At 35.3% G+C, this 21,639-nt stretch overlaps 1 protein-coding gene across 4 annotated transcripts in view; it reads right to left on the bottom strand.

Annotated features, from left to right (window-relative positions):
- Nucleotides 1-14,302: 14,302 nt before the first annotated feature.
- BICD1 (BICD cargo adaptor 1) overlaps nt 14,303-21,639 on the bottom strand; it is a 209,781-nt gene continuing 202,444 nt past the window's right edge. Inside the window, exons 9-10 of one of the 4 annotated variants that reach the window (XM_059935619.1) lie at nt 18,279-18,354; nt 14,303-14,709 (exon numbers count right to left, since the gene is read on the bottom strand). In XM_059935619.1, the coding sequence (XP_059791602.1) occupies nt 14,622-14,709; nt 18,279-18,354 (164 nt within the window). In that variant the 3' untranslated portion in view covers nt 14,303-14,621. The remainder of the gene's footprint in view (nt 14,710-18,278; nt 18,355-21,639) is intronic. The other 3 variants (XM_059935615.1, XM_059935614.1, XM_059935617.1) reach the window with 3 other exon arrangements.

Below are 21,639 nucleotides of genomic sequence, written 5' to 3'. Positions count from 1 at the left end.
TCTGGAAGATTGCTTACCTCCACTTCACTTTTAGTTGTTTTTCTGGGGTTTTATCTTGTTCCTTCATCTGGTACAAAGTCCTCTGCCTTTTCATTTTGTCTATCTCTCTGTGAATGTGATTTTCCTTCCATAGGCTGCAGAATTGTAGTTCTTCTTGCTTCTTCTGTTTTTTTTTCCTTAATTAACCATTTTATTTAATTTTTTGTTGTTGTTTATTTTTGACTGTGTTGGGTCTTCATTGCTGCATGTGGGTTTTCTCTAGCTGCAGTGAGCAGGGGCTACTCTTCGTTGTGGTGCACAGGCTCCTCATTGATTTGGCTTCTCTTGTTGCAGAGCATGGGCTCTTGGCGCACAGGCTTCCATAGTTGTAGCACGCAGACTCAGTAGTTGTGGCACATGGGCCCAAGATTGCGCAGGTTTCAGTAGCTGTGGTGCATTGGCTTAGCTGCTCCGTGGCATGTGGGATCTTCTCGGACCAGGGATCGAACCTGTGTCCCCTGCATAGGCAGACAGAGTCTCAACCACTGTGCCATCAGGGAAGTCCCCAAGACTAGTGCAGGGGGCATGGGTTCGACCCCTGGTCTGGGAACTAAGATCCCACATGCCACATGGCAAGCAGCCAAAAAAAAAAGCACTTGATGTTGTAACATTGCAAAGCCATACATTTAATGTTTTTATTATTATTACTTGGAAAGCTTTTATTTCAGGATTTATGCATATCTCTTTGTTGTTGTTGTTGTTTTTAAACTTTTTATTTTATATTGGAATATAGCCGATTAGGAATGTTGTGATAGTTCCACCTTTGTTGTTTTTGAATGAGATCATCTAGATAAGAGGTCAGTGAACTGTTACCTGTGGGCCAAACCCAGCCCACAGCCTGTTATTTTTGTATGGCCCATGAAGTAACAATGGTTTTTTTTTTGTAGTATTTTTTTTTGGCCCCACTGCACAACCTGTAGGATGTTAGTTCCCCCACCAGGGATCGAACCCACGCCCCCTGCTGTGGAAGCGCAGAGTCTTAACCACTGGACTGCCAGGAATGTCCCCTAACAATAGGTTTTAATTTTTTAAATGGTTGGGGAAAAATCAAAAGAAGAATATTTCATAATATATAGAAATTGTGTAAAACACTAATTTCTATGTCCAAAAATAAAGTTTCATTGAAGCCCAGCCAACAGTTCATGGCTGCTTTTATATTACAGCAACAGAGTTGAGTAGTTTAGACAGAGACCAGATGAACAGCAAATCTGAAAATATTTACTATCTGGTCCTTTACAGAGAAAGTTTGTTGACTTTTGATGTAGATGGAAATAAGAAACATATAAAAGTTCCATTTGATTTTGAAAAATGATCAAAATATTTTCAAAACTTATAATTAAACTCTGCTCTATTTTGCCTTTGTATATGCCATAACAATGTCAATAGAAAGTGACACACACAGGCTATAAGACTAGTGCCAATCTATAATTGTAAATTTATATCTTTCTCCAATGACACCATTGTTTTATTACAAGGCTCACACCTCTATAGGCATTTGCAGTAACCCACATAGCTCTGAATCATTAGAATACAAAATAACCATATTCAAGACATCCTAAAATTTCCCATGAAAGGGATAAAGTATAAACTTGAAATCAGTGATGTTATTTACGTGATACTTCCAATAGAGGGTTTTTTCAAAGTAGACACGAATAGATATATGATAACATTTTAATGAGAATACTGGGCAATCAGAAATATTTTTAAAGCAGGGAATTAACATTTTCATGTGGATGATTTTCAGTTCGTTGTGAGAAAGCAGACTCCTAATTTTTGAGTCTCCAAAGCACAAATCAAAACCTTTGTTCATGGAGTGTATCACTTTCCACCATGTATTATAGTTATATATACTTGGTCTGATTTTCCTTTATACATTGTAAGCTCCTTGATGGCAATTCATCTAATTCATATTTGTATCCTCTGTAGCACCTTGCACAGTGACTTCCACATAGTAAAATACACAGTGAAATTTACTGAAGAAAAATGCATGAAAGGAAAAATATTCATGACCATTAACAGTATTCTTCCTAAAGGAATGGTCTGTAAGTAGTCAGAAATTTAGATGACAATTTCTGTATAAAGATTTTAGGGCTTCCCTGGTGGCGCAGTGGTTGAGAATCTGCCTGCCAATGCAGGGGACACGGGTTCGAGCCCTGGTCTGGGAAGATCCCACATGCCGCGGAGCAACTGGACCCGTGAGCCACAACTACTGAGCCTGCGCGTCTGGAGCCTGTGCTCCGCAACGAGAGGCCGCGATAGAGAGAGGCCCGCGCACCGCGATGAAGAGTGGCCCCCACTTGCCGCAACTAGAGAAAGCCCTCGCACAGAAACGAAGACCCAACACAGCCAAAAATAAATAAATAAATAAATAAATTAAAAAAAAAAAAAAAAAAAAAAAAGATTTTAATGGCATCATTATTTAAAATAGTCTGGAAGTAACTTAAATATCCAATAATAAGAGAGTATTTTCTTTTTAAAAAGTATCATTTATCCATCCCATAGAATATTATGCCAGCCTTAAAAATAATATAGTTGAGGACTTTCCTGGTGGTCCAGTGGTTAAGACTCCATGGTTCCACTGCACGGGGCATGGGTTTGATCCCTGGTCAGGGAACTGAGATCCCAAATGCCGCACAGTGCAGCCAAAAAAATAAATAAATATAATAATAATAATAATAATGTAGTTGAAAACTTTTGATAACTTAGGGAAAAAATTGCCATAAAAATGTTCAGAGAAAATTGCAGGATTCAGAATTAGGTATTCAGTATGATTTCAAGGAAAGTCACCAAAATGTTAACAGCAGTTTTCACTGAGAGATAAGATTATGGGTGAACTTATTGTCTTCTTTCTACTTTGCACATCTTCTAAATTTGCTACAATAAGCATGTGTTGCTTTTATTACTAGGAAAAGAGAAATAAACATTTGGGAAATAAATGAGTGGGGTTGGCAGAAACTCATCAATGACTAATCTGAAGGAAAATAATCTGATTTGTTTTTTTTATCCTGAACTGAGCAGGTTTTCCCAAACTTGCTGGCAGTGAGGGAGAGATAAAACTCCCATCCAAGTAAAGAGAAGCTCTGCCAGGGACAAGAATAATGAGCAAGGCTGGGCTGTGAACAGGATCTTGAACTTAAAAAGCTGACACTGCCTCCACAGCCTCACTGGTGTGATCATCACTTACCCAGCCAATTATCACCCTGTGTCGTTGCTGATTAGAGAATATTTAAGAACACAATCAGTTCTTGAATAATTTGTTCAATATCTTAGACGCCATTTTTCTACCTGAAAATAGATGCAGTCGTAGGCTCTCTGTGCTTGTTTTCAAACTTTATCAGATGTATTCTGGTACATATTATAAGTATATTATGTTGCAGTCATATGTCCTAAATAATAGGACTGCTCTAGAAGCATCAGTATTGTTCAGTGTAGGGTTGCAAATGACAGGAGAATGCCATTATTTCAGCACATGTTCTAGTTTTTAATGTTTGGTAGCTGTTATAATTTTGCTCAGTTGCAATCTTAAAGAAATCTTTGAGGTTCTATTGATGCATGCAGTATGCAGTCAATAAATGTTCATCTACTAACTGCCATAAGAACTTTTAGTAGTAACTAAATTGTTTATAAGAGAAAACTGCAGTTTTAATGTTTATACACAAAGTTATTATCAAGAGAACATAAGAGAAGAACTTACATCATTGGAGCTCATTTAGTTTTTAATTTCAACAATAGAAGAAACAAGAAGTTACTCCATTTCACTGATCTGATCTCACCTTCAAAGTTCTAATGAAGTACATTGAACAAGAAAATATCTTTTAAATGTAAGGTACTTATCTTTTAAAATATAAAATATATAGAAATTATATAGTAATGTGCATGACATATTCAAATGTGGACTTTGGAATATTCAACATCCAATAAGAATGTGTTTCTAAGGAGTATTTCAGAAAAATCTTGTTTTTGCCATCAATCATTAGATGTGGAAATCAAATGATATTACAAATAATTGTAGGCTGCCATCATCCAGTCCAAAGAACAGCTACTTTCCAGATAAAGCACACTTTTAAAAGAGAACTTTTGGGCTTCCCTGGTGGCACAGTGGTTAAGAATCCGCCTGCCAATGCAGGGGACATGGGATTGAGCCCCGGTCCGGGAAGATCCCACATGCTGCAGAGCAACTAAGCCCGTGCACCACAACTACAGAGCCTGCGCTCTAGAGCCCGCGAGCCACAACTACTGAGCCCATGTACCACAACTACTGAGCCTGCACTCTAGAGCCCGTGCTCCACAACAAGAGAAGCCATCGCAATGAGAAGCCCGTGCACGGCAACGAAGAGTAGCCCCCGCTCTCCACAACTAGAGAAAGCCCACACACAGCAACGAAGACCCAGTGCAGCCAAAAATAAATAAATAAAATAAAAATAAATTTGAAAAAAATAAATAAAAAAATAAAAGATAACCTTTGACTGGTTTGATGTATGTAATTAAAATCACATAATCATAATTATACCCGAATTCAAGTCAGCTTTATTTTTGCATCTGCTAGAAAGAAGTGACATTAAAGGACACTTCACAGGAGATAATAAACACTTTTAATAGGTAATATTTTTATCAGTTGGATTTTATTTTCATCCTTGATATTTGTTAAGTATGCATACTTATCTAGGCATGTAATTTGATGAGATCCTTTCCATATTACATAAATATATTTAGTTACGTGGCCTTTATTTTCTAATAAGGTAACCCAGAATTAGGGCAACTATTCATGACAGAAGGCTGAGTTTTAAATATATATTACTTTCTGTCAATTCTAATGAAATAGCCAAACTTGAATTCTGGATCTATATAAATCTAAGAAAAATGGTAACACTCAGCAGCAAGCTGATGCAAAGCTTAGCAATGTGATACTATCTCTCTTAACTTTGTATTAGGAAGATAGTCTGTGAGAATATATTTTAAAAGATGCCCTTGATTTTACAGAAAATTTGGATGAAAGGGTCATTCAAGGAGGAGAGAGTTGGAATTAAGGACCAGAAGAAAGAATAGCTTAATCTCTGACTATATATTGAAAAACAACTTTGAGTTATTTTAAGAATTATTTATAGGATCAATTACAAGTTCATTAGAATTGACAATTATCAATAAGACTGATGAATAAAATTATTTGACTCAAATTTTTATTGGTGAAGCACAAATGAACATGTCCTACAACTTCAAGAAGGCATAATATCTATTTGTAAAATAAATATTGGAATTTTAAAGCAACATTGTCATGAAATAAAATATATGCATATTGTTGTAATGGTTACTCCAAATTATTAGAACATTTTAAAAGACTAGTTTTTGAAAATCCTATTGCTTAATGTACATCGCTGTTTGATATTTTAGAATAGTAACTTCTAAAAATTTGAACAACCTATGTAATTTAATCATTTTTAAAACTGAAGCAATCATGATGTAAACAGAATGATTTTTATCTTATTTATTCTTCTTTTTAATAAGGCCCAACTTGACCACACCATATAATATTGTAATCTGTTTCACTTTCTCCCCACTCCAACCCAGCACAATCTCTTTTCCCCATTCTACTTTTTAATTTTTCCGCAACAGATTCACTAACATACTTTGGTATTTCCATATTTATTATGTTTGCTGGCTTTTGTATGTCTCCCTCATCAATGCTACATAAATGATACAAACTTCAAAAAGGCATGAACCCCCTTTGTTTTGTTCTGCTGTATCTTAAGCTCCTGGAGCAGTATCTGGCACAAGATACGTTCTCAATAAATATTTGCTGAATTAATGCATGTATAAGTGAATGAATGAATTTCATTCATATGGGACTCCAGTAGCCTAGGCACTGTGTTATTGGAAATAATATTAGCTACCAAAGGCTAAACACTGTTTGGAAGATGTCATGTATGTTGATCTTGGCAATAACCTTGCCAGGTAAGCATTTTTATCCTCTTTTTTAAAGTGAGACAGTTGAGACTTGGAGACGTTAAGTACCTTTCCAAAGTCTCAGAGCTGGTAAGTAAGTGCCAGAGCTAAAATCTGTACAAAACTCCATGCTTTTGAAAATACTTCTACTGACATAGCCTGCTTTAGAACAATTATTTCTCTAGAATTTATGCTAATTTTAATTTCTGACTTCATTGTGAGAAGTTTGAGAGCACCTATTTTCTTTATTTTTCATTTTTGTCTAGATACTATATTTCCATGGTTGAAATAGGAAAACAATATAAAAACGTACTCACCTACTGAGGAATCTGGCTCCCCACTTGTTCCCTTACACCAACCCTTTGCTCTTTCACAGATAACCGTTTCTATAGGTTTCCACTGTTACTTTATCAAAAACAGGAAAAAATTACATATATTTTATTTTCTCCCTTTCTTACATATAGGGTAGCTTATTTTCAGTTTCAATAGGCTTCATGAGGTAAATAATTTTTCCCCTTTGATTTATTTAGAAGAAAAGTTGATATGAATCACTTATTAATCTTGGGCTAATAGATCTTTTAAATGAGGTGACTATTCCTGTGACATTTGACTGACATTATTAATAATTTATAACTTCAAAGGAAGTCAAATTATGAAGGTATCAGTAGGGTTCTTAAATTAGTTTTACTTTAATATACATTAATTAAAATGTCTACTGCTGACATTTTGAAGATTTCTTTTAATGATTTTTATAATCTCTGTACAACTTGGTACGTATGTGAGAGTTCAGAAGTTTTGAGTTGAAAAGTATGACTGTGTTGGAATATGGGAGTATTGCAAGATTGATTTATAACTCTTTGAGGTAATAGCATTAATTTTTTATCCCAGAACAAAAGCACATTATTTTTTCTTCCAAGCACAGAAACTGGAAAATCCATTCTGTTAAAAATAAAGCCCAGGTTCTGGATAGCTACATTGTATTGCAGTTCTGAATCATTATTTCAGCATATTCTGGGAAAAGGCTGGCTTCATGGACATGTGGACTTCTGCAGTCACACAGGGCCCTGTGCCTAGAACACCCTGTTAGTTTAATGTCTGCTGTCACTGTCTTGAAATTCTTAATAATTTTTGAACAAGGAGATCTGCATTTTAATTTTGCACTGGGTCTCACAAATTATGTAGACCGTTATAACATTTCTTTACTATTTAACAGGATGTCACTATAGTTATGATTTGTTTATATTGTTTTTTACATTTAAATTACATTATAAATTTTGTTTACTTTTGACACCGGCAATATTTTTTTACAGTGAGATTTATGTTCCTTGACAGTTATGTTGTAGCTGAATTATCCTGAGTTTCTTCTTAAGGTATTTAAGTGATAGTTGATTCATAAAATGTTTAAGAAGGGACTCAGTCAGATTATTTCACTGTACACATTAAGGCTCCTTCAAATACAACATTAGAGATATAGTTTTTAGATTGACAAGGAAAGAATGGTAGGAATAGCCATTCACTTCATTTAAAGACCATTTCCCCCAGTGAGTTGGCATTTAGTGCCTGCTCATATTATAGTAGGTGACATTAGGTTCCATAAACTCAATTCCACATGTGTTATGAGAAAAGTTAGATGGCAAGGAGCCAAGGAATTGCACTGAGTTCCTACAATGTGCTAGTCAATGTGTGTATAACCAAAAACTAAGAAAATGTCTTCCATGAGATCCCATCAATTCTGGCCTCTTATCCTCAGTGGGGTTGCAGGAAACCTCCACATTGCTCTTTGTATAGTGCTATCCCAGTTGCCTACAAAATGTAAGATGAGACGAGAGACCTTGATGCTCCTCGAGGCTGATCCAGTTGTTTTAGCTTTTGAATATAGCAGGCTATCAGCTTTATTGTATATGAGAAGATCAAGGATCAAATACACTTATAATATCAAAGAAAAACAATAGCTTTCAGAGACAAAAAAAGATTTTTAGGGAAGTTTACACTATTATTTCTAGTGTTGTATTTATTCAACAGGTAAGCAGGCAACTTTAGCTGGGACCGTTGCAGTGCCCATGGTGGGTTAATTCGATTCATTAAAACAAGGATTGCATTAGAGGTTTCAACTACTTGGAACCTCACGTTAAGTCCATATTCTGACTCTCCCTGCCTCCAGAAATAAAGCCAGGTCAAAGCAGGTGGCTCCCAAAGCAGCCCATTTGCCACAGCACATATCTGAAGGGGGTGGCTAGTCAATTAACTTTCCTCAGGTTTGAGACTCTGATGTTTCTTCATATGAAAGAGGACAAAGCATTGTCTCCCAAAATAAAGCATACAAGCTTCATTCTTCTTTCATTAAAATACTGTTTCCTTTTTTTAAGAACAGGCATTTCCTTCATGTTGGTACATTTCTAATCTAATTCAGCTAAGCGTATCCTCCTGCGAAAACAACCTTTTAGAAAAGATTACAAGTAGGAGTGATGATAAATGGAGAAAATGGGCAAAGTTGACACACATTTCTTAATAAGATTGTGTAGAAATGCAAAGTGAAGCATTCAGTTTTTAGTTTGAATAAGCGTTCACTTCAAGTAAATATATAAATCATAGAAATTCATAACTTTTTCCTTTTTTTGTAAGTGCAAATCAACATAAAATACAGACACACTGCTCAAACTGATAAAATAGTACCATAGATGAAATGAATGAAAGATAACCAGTTTATTTACTGGAAAGAGTTATGCATTACACCATATGCAGTTGGTAACATAAACCAAGATAAAAGAATTGATGTATTGGCCTCAGTTATTTTCTTAGCACTGTGGTGTCTTTTCCAACCTTTGAGTGCATGATCAAATACAAATACAAGCACATATTTTATGGATTCTCCCATGAGACATTCACTTAGGATTGTCAACAAAAAAGTTTAAAAGGACAAGCAAAAATAAATTCATAAAATAATTTTTTGGATTTAAAATAAAGGCATTTGTCTTCAAGAACAAGTTTCCTATGAAATTTGGATTTAAAAAAATAATTAGCAACAAAGAGTTTCTTAGGTCAGTCTTTTAGTCAAGTTTTCATATGGTATTATCATTAGGTGGAAACACTTCACATCATTTAACACTAAAAGGCATAATAACAAAATTGCAATTAAATGTAGGAATAGCAGGATCGTTACAACAATAATCATACAGTGTACAAATCAGGGTTGGCCACACATTACACAAGTGTTAATACTGGAAAGAAATACAATGCTAGAATTATGTATGGGTTCATCACATATGCATAATCATGCAAATAAAAACACTGAGTAGATTACAAAAATGTCATAAAATATTTTCAAAGAATTGTTTAATTGACTAACAGTCAAACCATTGAGCTAGAAACTTTGTGACAATAAAGTTAAAATCATTTACTTCCTCTAAGATTTGGTGCACAATCATATCTTTGAACTCAAACAACAAAATGATTCATTCTGTATCTCCATTATCACTGAATAATGATTTGTCAACAAAATGATGCCATTTCTTTTTATAGTTCTCTGATCTTTGTTTTAAAATGACTTTTTAAAAAGAAAAACAGTCACACTAGAAAGCATCAGATTTACTTCTCAGTGTTTTCATTAGAGAACCATAATAGAATAATTTTGAAAGAAAAAGAAGTTAAAATAAAAACGTGTTCTCAACCAATGTTCTATAGCAATTAAACTCCAATCACAGAAATAATCTGGCTCAGCAGTTTATCCAGGCTTCAGTTTAAATAGGGCAAATTTCAAATAACTCCAGAGGAAAGGGATGAAAATACACCAGGGATTAGAGCCATGCATTTCAATACGGAAAGGAGACCAAATATAGGAAAGAATCTCCTTACATTCCTAATGGAGAGATCACAAGAGAAATAAGACTTCTATAGTGTTCATATTATGAATATGGGAAAGCTTACATGATGTGAAATATCTCATGCAAACATTTTACACGGCATACTTTTATGCACTCACACCCTTACACTAAAGGCAGTTAATTGCTGCTCTTCTTCATAAGTAGAATATTATTTCTGGAAAATCCTTGATTAGGGAACATATCTTAATACTAAATATCTTTTTAAGTTATTCTTTGAGTAAGAAGGACAAAAGAGATGTCTAGATGAAATCTTTCAGATGTAAACATAATAGGATCAGGATACAAATGCAATGTATCAAGGACTGTGGCAGTTAACCTGTCATTTAAATAAAGATGAATTAAATTACAGATACAACTCATCTGGGGGCATTATTACAAACAATGGAAAAGGTCACTCGGGAGCTAGATTGGTCTTGTACATCCACAGGAAGTGATTTTAAAATAAAAATTGCTTGTCAATAGCAGTACTGATCATGTTATCTATCACATCTTCAATTTAACAGCTTTTTGAAGAATTATATTCTATTTAATGAAAACATATTCTTGTAAATTTTTTGAAATCTTAAATATAAGGGCTATTTAAAATCACTCTGGTTTATAAACAAACAAAAAACATACAGGGTAAATTTTTTAAATTATGAACTTTATCCTAAGACTTCCTTTTGAATCTAGTCCTACTTTATATCTACAATATTAACACATTTGTGGCATCATGGGTTGAACCAGCACAGTTCCTTGGTGGAAATCCATCAGTTTCCCATGATGTGTCTTTCTGAGATACAGATTATGTCTTTTGGCTGATTGATTATAACAGTTACACATTAAATTTGCCATTCTTAACTCAGTAGAAAATATATTTCATTTCTTCCTTTTCATATTTTGTAATTTCCAATTGATAATTGTAAGGATTTTATTTAAAACAGAATATCAGGAAATGTCCACATTCATAGTTAATTAATTTGACTGGTGTTTCATGCTTGTTTGAAACAGAAAGACTATCTGTACAGGAAAATTTTTCAAAGCATGGAAAAAGCAAATATTGTAGATTGAAGATCCTTTTAAGAAAAGATAAAATTTGAGAGGCATTTGCCCCCCTGAGGGATTGCATACCTATTTCTGAAGTATTCCTGAGGACGTTTGTTTTTTTAGACTCTAACAATTGAGGCTTTTTATGGTAAAATTACTACATTCTGGACAACTTTAAAGATACTATGAAATATAGCTGGAAGGAAAAATAATACTGACAACCCTGTTTTGTTTTTTACCAAATATCTTGGAACAATTAAGATTGCTATCCTATTTTCAAGGGATAAAATATTTTATGACTAACCAGTATAACTTTAATGTATTTTTAAATAAAAGAACCATAGAATTATGGAATCCCAGAATTATAATACATTATCGTAATATTTCTTGCCACATAACTTAATCCTTACTAGAAAACCAGTAATATTTAATTCTTAAAAAACAAATCTTCCTTATGATTATCAATTTTGATGATTAATTTCCCACTGTTAAAAATCTCCTTCCAAGAGTTAATATAAATCCTTCAGACTGAAGACTGTTTTTTTCATTCTAGTCTTAGTAACGGTAGCCATAGCTGGTACCTATCCTTTGTTAACTTTTCTTGATGATCACTATTGTACCTCTTCTTCCCTAGGCTAAAGTATAATCTTTATAAATAGATCTTTTCTTAATTATTTAATAACTTTCTATTTTCACCAAGTTCTCCAAATTCCTCTTATTGAGACAGAATTGGATATGAAAAAGGGATATGATGAATCATGAGTTGATTGGAAAGATTAATTCTGGGTCCTGTATGCCCCTGTGCACCCAGACCAAAGGCAATTTATTGCTCCTTTTTATTTTAAATATTTTATTTTTTTAACTAAGAAAAATCCTCAGTAGTAAAGCATTTCTGCATCCTATTCTTTTCAGTATGGTAATTGTGCTTACTTTTTAAAGTCTTGCTAGTTATCTTTAATCTTTGCCCACTGTGTTTGCAATAATTAGCCAGTATTGTCATTATACTTCTATAGTTGGTTTTTCTTCCCCAAGGCTGTCTTCAACTAGTCTTATTGAGGTTTATTCTTTTTTATTTTCACTATTTCTTCAGTTTTCCAGTTTCCTTTTAAATCCTGATGTTTCTTTACAGGTACTGATTTTTATCAATGCTACACCTATTTGTCCATTTTAAATGCCTATAAATAAATATAGATATGGCTCAGTTTAAACTATACTAAGTGAAGCCACAGTATAAACACATGGAACTCTCTCTTACTGCTTAGGGACTACAATCTAGTTTTGTGCTGAAAATTAGAAATTTATTTCCAAGTTTCTATATCTTTTTGGCAAAGTTTGCTAAAATTAACATTTTTATAGAATTACTATTTCAAAACAAGCATTTCCCACTCTGTTAATATAATGAACTGAAATAAAACTAATACATAATAACTTAATGATAAACTTTTTATTGGAAGAAATAAGTGTTTTGTCTATGACCCAGCTTTTCAGCTGGTCACAAATACAGCGCAAGAGAGCACAAATGCCCTATAGTTACACATAGACAATACTCACTGCTGAATTCCCTGCACCACCAATGAAAATGATGAGGCAATATAGGAAAATGTTCTGAGGTACTTTTTAAAAAGGCATATTTTCCCTCAGGCACAGTTTTTATTAAAAGTCAACTTAGCAGCTATGCCACTTCTCAGGTCCAAACACATGATGCTTGAAAAAGAAAAAGCAGGGATGGGGGTGGGGGAGCTTCCTTTAACTGAACTCTAATAAAATCCACACAGTCTCACTAAGACTGGTACCAGGCAGATACAACACCGATAAAATAAAGAAAATGTTTAGGAATAGCAAGGCAATGCAAGTGGAAAGAGCAGAAGGTTAGGTTGCCATGATCAGGGCTTTATGAAGATTTGTTTTGTTTCTTTTTCCGTATTTTAACCTGAATCCCTATTTTGGTGAAGACTTCCAACTACTGCAAGTTGCATAATAAATGACACTGTTGAAAATAGCACTCATATGAGGAATTCAAAATCCCTTGGTTGTTTTGGTAACAGTGACCACTACTTAATAGGTGTACGACTGATGAGAGCTCCTGCTCTGTGCTTTATGACTTACCCACTGGCTACCACCTTTGATGGGCCACTTCCACTAAGTAAGCTGAGTGGCTCCTACTGGATCGCCATTGTTAGAGCCCTGCATTGTTAACTACCTTCTGAGTTAACAGTGAGGATTGTTTTTGTTTTAAAGAGAAGTTACAGATATCATTACATGAAAAGGTCAAACCTGTATGGTTTTAAACAAGTTAAGGCTACCTGACTAGACAAGGAATGAGGGATAGGAGCAGGTGTGTGGGCAGCACTTGATATAAGGAGCCCAAGAGTGTTAGACCTTTCAGCTCAATTAGCTGTTTTCCTTGTTTGTCAGATTATGTGCAAAATAAATTTTGCTGTGAAAATCCACTGCCTTAAATTAAGTCATAAAAGTTACTCAGCAGAATCTGTAAATTAACTAGGAACATGTATTATCTCAATATAACATAATGATTGTAGGCACCTGAGTGTTTGTCAAAAGTAGACAGTGAGCTAAGGTTTATTACCTGTTTTTTTTTTGGCAAGGAAGATGCATTATGAAAAAAACCTAACAACAACAAAACATACAATTTTAATCAAAATTTGAACACTTTCTGGGTAAATTAATTAACCAAAGGCTAACTTACATCTACATATGCATATATTTTCCCATTTATACTTGATATCTTGTAACAAGAAATACTCATAGTAGACCCTGAATTGGGGAGAAGTAAAAAAAATTCTGGTCATTAAATAAACACACCATTTTTTTCCCTTCACGTTATTTAGCCTTCTTTAACATTATCACACACACATATACACACACAAAGGAGCAGCACCAGTGCATCTACTTGTCTGCAATTTAAAAAAACTTAAAGATGCCATCAAAAGTTGAATAAGTCAATGAACCATAACATAGTGTCTTTTTAAGATTTACTTAATAATGTCCAGTGAAGAATTCTAGTTAAAAAAAAACAAAAAAACAAAAAAACCAGCAGACAATGAGCTACTGATTAGAAAGTAAGTGCATAAACAATATCAGTGTAGCAGCAAAATACAGTTATTGTTAACATTCCGATGCACCTCATTTATCATTTTGTGCAAGAAAAATGACCACAGTCTGGCCAATTCCAGATTTCAGACTAAATTAAAATCATACTTAATTGAGTAAATTATGTGTATTTTAAAATAAATGAAGTTCACCTCTCATAGAAATGATTTTTATAGATGTAAATCATGTGGCAAGTAAAGTACAAAGTAAATATCAATGACCAAAAAATTAGAATCAACTTCTATAGCTGAATTTGAAGTGTAAGGAAAGATGATTTTACAATATATGTATTTTACATTGTCTGAGGTCTCTCTTAAGCTATCGAGGTAAAGCCAGCCATCTGAGATACATATTTCCTGTTTTGTTTATTTTGATTTAACTGAACTGTAGCCATTTGATTGCAGAAGTTTATCTGTGACTTAGAGAAACCATAAAGTGTTTTATCACACCAGAGTCTGTGCTTTGTGTTATTCTTCCCAACTTCCTCTCATCTTCCAAAATGATGGCCATTAATTCAATCAAACATCTAACCACCGAGAAGAAAACACCCGCTGGATCTTGGGCAGTATCCTGTGTGTGGCTACAAAACGTTCACCCCAGGTATTCGTCCACGGGAGATGAAGACTAGGGGTAAGGAGGCTTGGAGAGACAGTGGAGAGGGGCGCACTGCGAGCTGGAATGTGGCTGCTCATCGGGCAGAGCTATGTCAGGACTGCAAATGAGAAACAAGCATGTCAGCCAGAAATGCATTTACAAGGGGCTAGACACAGTTGTAAGGGTTCAACAGACACATTCTTTTCACAGGGCTTTTGCACAGAAAATGGCTTAAATCTAAAGCATGCCAAGACAACTGCAGATTTTCAAAAAAAATGCCCCCAAGAAGAAAAATGAAATGCACTGGGGAAATAGTATGTGAACGCCTCCCCAGCAAGCACTCTTTTCATTTTTCTTCACGCAGTCTCATTCCCCTAGGTCTCTGGGTTAGTTGCAAGATTTCTTTAGATCAGTTCTTTTCGAACTTTAATGACTGCATAGCAATCACAGGGAGTGATTCTGATTCAATAGGTCTGGGGTGGGACCTGAGAATCTGCATTTCAAAGAAGTTCCTGGGGACACGGACATGCTGGACCAAGGCTTTAGAGGATTCTACAGTTCTCTGGTAGATTCAATAGGAGAACTAATTTGCCTGTGGAAGTCTGATCTGCTCTAAGGGTTCCCCCTACCTGCTTTAGCTTGGTAGTGTAAATATGACAGAAGAGCAAGTATATAATGCAGACTTCCAAAACGACCACTTCCGAGGGCCTCCAGTTTAAATGAACACAGAGATGCTCTGGCTCATCAACATCTTGCTGAGAAGTATTGGAGAATAAGGACGTAAAATCATTGAATTTCCTCAAGTAATGCTACAAAACAGATTTGGGTTCAGACTTCTTAAAATGTGACTAATAGGGGGAAAATCACACTATGGGGATTTTTTTTTTAATTGAAAAAGATTGGCATTTTTCTAAAACTCTGCTTTTTTCCTTTATACTTTGAAACTCAGTACCATAGAATAATTTCTGCCCGGAGTGTTATGTGAGAAAGCTATTCAAGGTTTATTATTGTTATTTATTAATTTAATCATAATTTAAAAAAAACCTAACACTATTATTCAAGTCATTAAAAATGAGCATTAAACAATTTTTATCTTTGGTATATTATGTATATCTCTTGAGTTTTAATACAGAATCATAATTATGTACAATACTGCTCTGCTTGGGGTCACCCTTACTTCCCAAACTCTTTGAACTGCTATAAATTTAGTTTAAATGGAGATATGCTCTTCTACACTAGTTAGGACAACCAGTGATAAAAATGACTTTTCCTATCTATTTTAAAATGTGGTAGGTAAACATGGGAGAGCTAAAGGTTCAACACAAGGACTAAGAAAATACTGCATGGCAGGATTCTTCCTCCACCCTCCAGAAAGAGTCAGATGGCCCGGGGAATAGAGCAGCAGATAGACTTTCCCACAGACCTAATGGAGTTTCTTTCCATTAAATCTGCATGATTTAGAATTTCTTTTTAGGGGACTAAACATGTTATTCAGCATAAGTTACGGCAAGTAGCACAGGGTGGTCACATCGTACAAGAGGCGTAAGTGTTTGAAGACCCATGGAGTTCAATACTCTTCTTGATAAAGGAAGGCAAGCATTTCTGTTTGACCAGCTGAAGTGTGTAGTAACGGCTTAAACATGGGTTATAGCTCGGCCCAACACATTGTGTCGTTTCATGATAATTAAAATTTTTTTTATTATTTCAGATTTCTTAAAGTGATAGATTATAAATATTTCATATTATAGTGTTACTATTTTTAATTTGCATAAAATACAATTGCACTGTGTATATTATGTGACAGAAGCATATTTTTGGTTTACAGATTGAGGAATCACTTCTTGAATGTAAATACTATATTTGATAAGTTCTAGTCAAATAATTTAATCATAATAATCATAATCATTTAATCATAATAAGTTCTAATAATTTAGTCAAACTGGTTCTCAAAAAAAAAAAAAGCAAGGTGAAATAAATTAAACTTAAAAAGATTCCTCATTAGCCTTTCCATTTCTTATCTAATTGAAACACTTAATACAGTAGCCTTCTCTACTCTTTGCCCAAGCAAATTAGAGAGGTTATGAGAGACAGCAGATTTCTGTCTTAAGGAATGGTTAGGTACTAAGAACGGTTAGTGGTAGTAACAGCTATTGAGAGCACACTGTGGCCCAGCCCTGTGTCTTGCTGAATCCTCCCAGTAGCCATTCTCTTTCTCACTTTACAAGTAAGGAAACGAAATCTTAGCCAGCGAAAGCAACTTTCCAAGATTACGCAGTTAGTAGGGGTCAGAGGCGCGATTCAAAGCCAGTAATGTGACTCAAGAGCTCATTCACTCCCTGAAATTGTTGGGCGCCTGGCACTGCCCCAGGCCCTGGGTGGGGTGGGGGCACTTTGTGGAGAACAGACTGTAGGTTAAGAGCCCACGTTCTTCTGCATTACACACGTAGAATCCCACTGAAATGGGTTTGAACATTTATAATTATATTCAGTTACTTAATGACTGAAATTACTAATGGCATTTGTATGTTAATGAAGAACTTTCCTGAAGTAAAAACCTGTTGCTTGAAGTGATGGGAACAGCAGGCTGAGACATCAGCTGGAAGACACTGGCTTGGGGCCTATTTAATCACATAACTTCTCCTGCTCACTTGATGTCCCACTTAAATAGCTGGCTGCACAACCACCTCAGAGACCAAGTCATCACTGGGGCTTTGGCTGCTGCTGTGTTTCCAGGGAGCACTTGTGGCTCCCCAGCTCTCAGCTCTAACCCATGACCACATGCAGCCTGCTACTGACATCTACTCCTCAGACATACATGGAAGTATGTCTGGGCCTGCCCTTACTCAACAGAAGCCTTGCCCTGGGAGAAGAGCAACAGTTATATTAAAACAAGGAGAGAACAACAAGCAGGCTATAACAGCCACAACCAGACTATAAAAACTAGACACCATCAGAGGCCAAATAACTGGAGATGAAGGATTTCAAGAAAATGATTAGGTACTGATGGCGTGCTCTGATGATGTGTGGAAGTTTGCCCGTGGAATTTACCATAAAAGTAAGTTCATAATGGATTTGCAAAGCTTTCATTGGAAAAGAAATTGTTTAGCAAACTCTCCAGTTTAGCATCCAGGGAGTATGTAGACCTGCCTTTAAAATTCTTCAGTTAATCTTACATAAAAGGCACTATCACTGCAAATATTCTTTTTTGAATGCCAATTACAAGGTTTTCTCCACCTTTCAATTTCAGTTTCATTGAGGGTACTGAGTGGACAGAAAAAAGAAACACTTTCATAAAGTTGTCTTGGAACAGACATCAGATATGCTTTATATCCTTCCTAATTGTTTGCCTGGGAAATATATTCTAAGGACAAAAGACAAGCAATTCCAGGTTTTATATTTTGGACGGTAATGAAACACTGGACTAACCAAGTATTTACCCACACAGGGGAGCTGAATGCCGCCTTAGGCTACTTGCCAGTGGCCAGTAAAATGAACTCTCGCTCTCTTGCATTTTCAGTGGCACGTGTGGACTTTAGGAGTCCAGTGTGTGCCTGTGTAGCCCATATTTGAAATAAAATGTGGCAAGTATAATTATGTATAGGCAGTCATGATGTGGGAAAGGAGAGCTTGGGGGTCTATGGAACTGATGTGCAACTGGGTGGGAAGAGTGAGGACATCTGAATTTACCTGAGAGTCGGGCAGTCTTGCCCCCCGGCTAGTTGTGAGCGCTGTGGCGGTACGGAGGCAGCAGGCTGCTGACAATCTATAAGAAACTGATAAATTAGACACGTATACGAAGAGACAACAGAGCAACGTGTTAGTAACAGTAACTTAAGCAGCTGCCTGAGAGATTTAGTGAGGAATGTGCATTCACACAGAAACATCTGGATTAAGCTTTTTTTTTCCCCCCCTGAATGATGCCAATAGAAAAGACAAGGCTTTTTTCTTAATTAAATACAGTATTTAAAAATTAGTGACACAAAATTAGTCCTGAGAGTTCTCAAGTACCTTAGGACATATGTGGCCATTCATATTTGATATTTGGCTACATCTAAAAATAAAGGATCTATTAACATAATGAAAGATCTTCAAGTTCTGAACCTGAACATGATGGTAATTACTTGCTCAGCAGTTAGATTTGTTATTCCAAAATGGTATGCGTTGTCGGACACACCGGCATATTGTCAATCCCATAGGTACATTGAGAAAAGCATGCAATACAAACTTTTCCATGATTAATAGAGGATATTAGAGAAGGAAATCATCTTTACAGTTTTCTGAAAATAGGTTTTATTTATCAAAAGCAAGAATTGTTAAAAATCTTAGAATGTTTATTTTATATATATTAAATTGTCAGTAACTGGGACTGACAGAGAAAGCTAACCTGAATGGGAAATCTACTTTTATTTTTGTCATTTTAAAGTCATACAATATAGCTCACACTAGGTTGACAAAGCACTAGCTAGTAAAAGTTCAGGCTTTAGCTGATCAGTTAGTTATGTTACTCATCTACTCCAAGAAAGACCGTGTGCTGGGTGTTCTAAAAGAATCAAAGAGCAGTCTGTTTACTGGTATCAGGCTGATGTACTAGGATAACCTGCGAAGTTAGTTAGAAATGCATATATTATATTTCTGCAAAAAAGATTTTGCAAAAAAATTAAAATTAGAATTAAAAATTCAATTATTCTTAAATAATTGCAGCATTTCCTCTTGCTAACCGCTTAGACTATGTATTTGCTTAGCAAACCTCTTTCCCTATATGTTATATAGGTAATATTTAAGCCAAGTTATCACAAATTCTGGATTTAAAGTCGAATTAATGAGCCTCTACTGAAATTTACGTTCAAAGGCTTGAATCTAAGCATCACTTGTTCTAAAGCCAACATATTCTCTATTGTAACAAAACCTGCTTGTATAACTCCAGAATACCAAAATTCATGAAAATTGCTCATGCTTTTGTATAAGACATTGTAAACACACTAAAGTTGTCTGTGATGCAAAGTAGAATATAAGATAGGCTTGATTTAAGTTCATTCAAGAGAACATCACTGAAGACAGAGACCCTTTTATAAGGTGGTCTTTGTTGCAGAGTAACTTATTAATTATTGTTTTTTAATAGGAACAAGATCTGATTCGTTGAGTAGCTGGTGTTCAGATTATCATACTCAGTAAAAGTCTTTCAAATGTAAAAAATATTTCCATTTTCTTAGCTTTGGGGAATTCTTTCTATTTTTTCTTTAAGTCTTTGTTTTTCCATTTTGCAGCTTGATTAGCTCAATGATTCCCTTTCGTAGAAACTCAGGAGTCTTAAAGGATGAATTCCTTTATGCTCTTTTCACCTTTTTCAACAGCTGTGCTAAGGGATAATTTAGGAATTGTTGGACAAATTTAGACAACTATTTTGATGTGGCCACCAGACATGTTTAAGTTAACCAGATGTGTGCTGCCCTCTTCTGTTATATTTGAGTAAATGCAATGAATGCAAATGAATGTGAACACTTGGGAATCTGGCCTGTCTTTCCTATTGCCAGGAAGGTATAAATAAAGCTGTTCTATAGCAAAGTTTTGACCTCTGTGGAATGGCAAGCCCCAGAATTAGAGTAATTAGAGTTTTTAAATGGTCTAAATTCTTTTCCATCTCTCACATTAGATTTTATTTTTCTTTTTGTTAATGCAGTCACAGATTATTGTTCATTTGAAATATGCTTTGTGATGAAATTTAGAAAACAGGTGAGCAGGACCACAATGCACTCTCTTAATGAAGTGTTTAATATGTGGTGGATATTTCTTACATTGTAGTGAGTATCAGTTTTTTCCTCTTTAGAAGTTATATCACCTCTGGTTAATTATTATTTTACTTTGCATTTATTATTTATAAGTACTTAGCTAAGTGTTATCCTTAAATAATAAAAACAAATTCCATAGATAAGATGGTGAAAGAGTAAAAAAAAAGAAATTTGAAAAATAGCTAATCGCTCTGACTCAATTGTCTTCTAAATTCCTCTTCTGTGGTCAACAGTCTTCCAGTCATGGACTTGGCTAACCCATGTGTATTTAGCATGTACTTTGTAAAATGAAAGGGGTGGGTTGAGAGATTGAGAAAGTCCCTTCCAGCTATGAGATGCTGTGGGCTTTACATGATCTTACCTGTTCTTTGTAGGATCTACTCTGGCAGACTCATTCTTGAAGGAACTAGGCCTCATCTCATTGCTTTTGAGGGCATAAAAGATGAGAAGTATGTGACTTAAGGAGGAGGCATCTCAGAACACCAGAAGCCACTGCTGTCATCTGGGGCCACCAGAATTTGTTTCAACCATTCAGCAAGCAAGTTACTAAACTCCAATTATGTGTCTAAAACTGTGTTAGGTGGTAGAGATAAAAGGAAAACAGAAGACATGGTCCCTGGTCAATTGAGAAAGACAAGCATATTCAACAAACAAAGTGTCATGGCGATGATGATGGTGATGGTGATGATGATGAGATGTGGTGGTGGGAGCACTGAGCACTCATTCATTGCTTACCATGTGCCAGGCACTGTGCAGGCACTTACTATGCGTGCTCTCCTTTAACCTTGCTTTATTAATCCCAATTTGTGAATGAGGAAAGGGGGACCTAGGTTAAGTAACTTGCCAAAGCTCACTAAGAGGTGAGCTGGAATTTGAATCCAGGATTGTATGATCCAAGGGCTGAATTAGATTTTAAGACACTTCACTGCAATGCTTCCCATGATAGGGAAATGTAGGGATCTCAGAGCAGAAACAATTCACTAATCTAAGTAGTCAGGAAATGCTTCCTGGAGGTTGTGACATCTAGGTTGTACACCTAGAAAACAAATGAGCAAATAGCAAAAGAACTTCTTCGTAACTATAAACTCTTTATGGCCTCCACTAATAATAATAAAATATTTTATAAAATTAAAGTATTTACTTGAAATGCTCAGAACTGAATTAGATAACACTGTACATTTATATTATAAGGTCATAGGCCTGAGAAATGTCACGGAACTCAAGAGATTGTTAGTGCCTCAAGGGCAGAGGTGAATAAGGGA

This window comes from Balaenoptera ricei, chromosome 10, assembly GCF_028023285.1.
Source record: "Balaenoptera ricei isolate mBalRic1 chromosome 10, mBalRic1.hap2, whole genome shotgun sequence".
Lineage (NCBI taxonomy): Eukaryota > Metazoa > Chordata > Mammalia > Artiodactyla > Balaenopteridae > Balaenoptera > Balaenoptera ricei.
The sequence above is the reverse complement of the archived record's forward strand: the minus strand, read 5'-3'. Positions and strand labels throughout refer to the sequence as shown.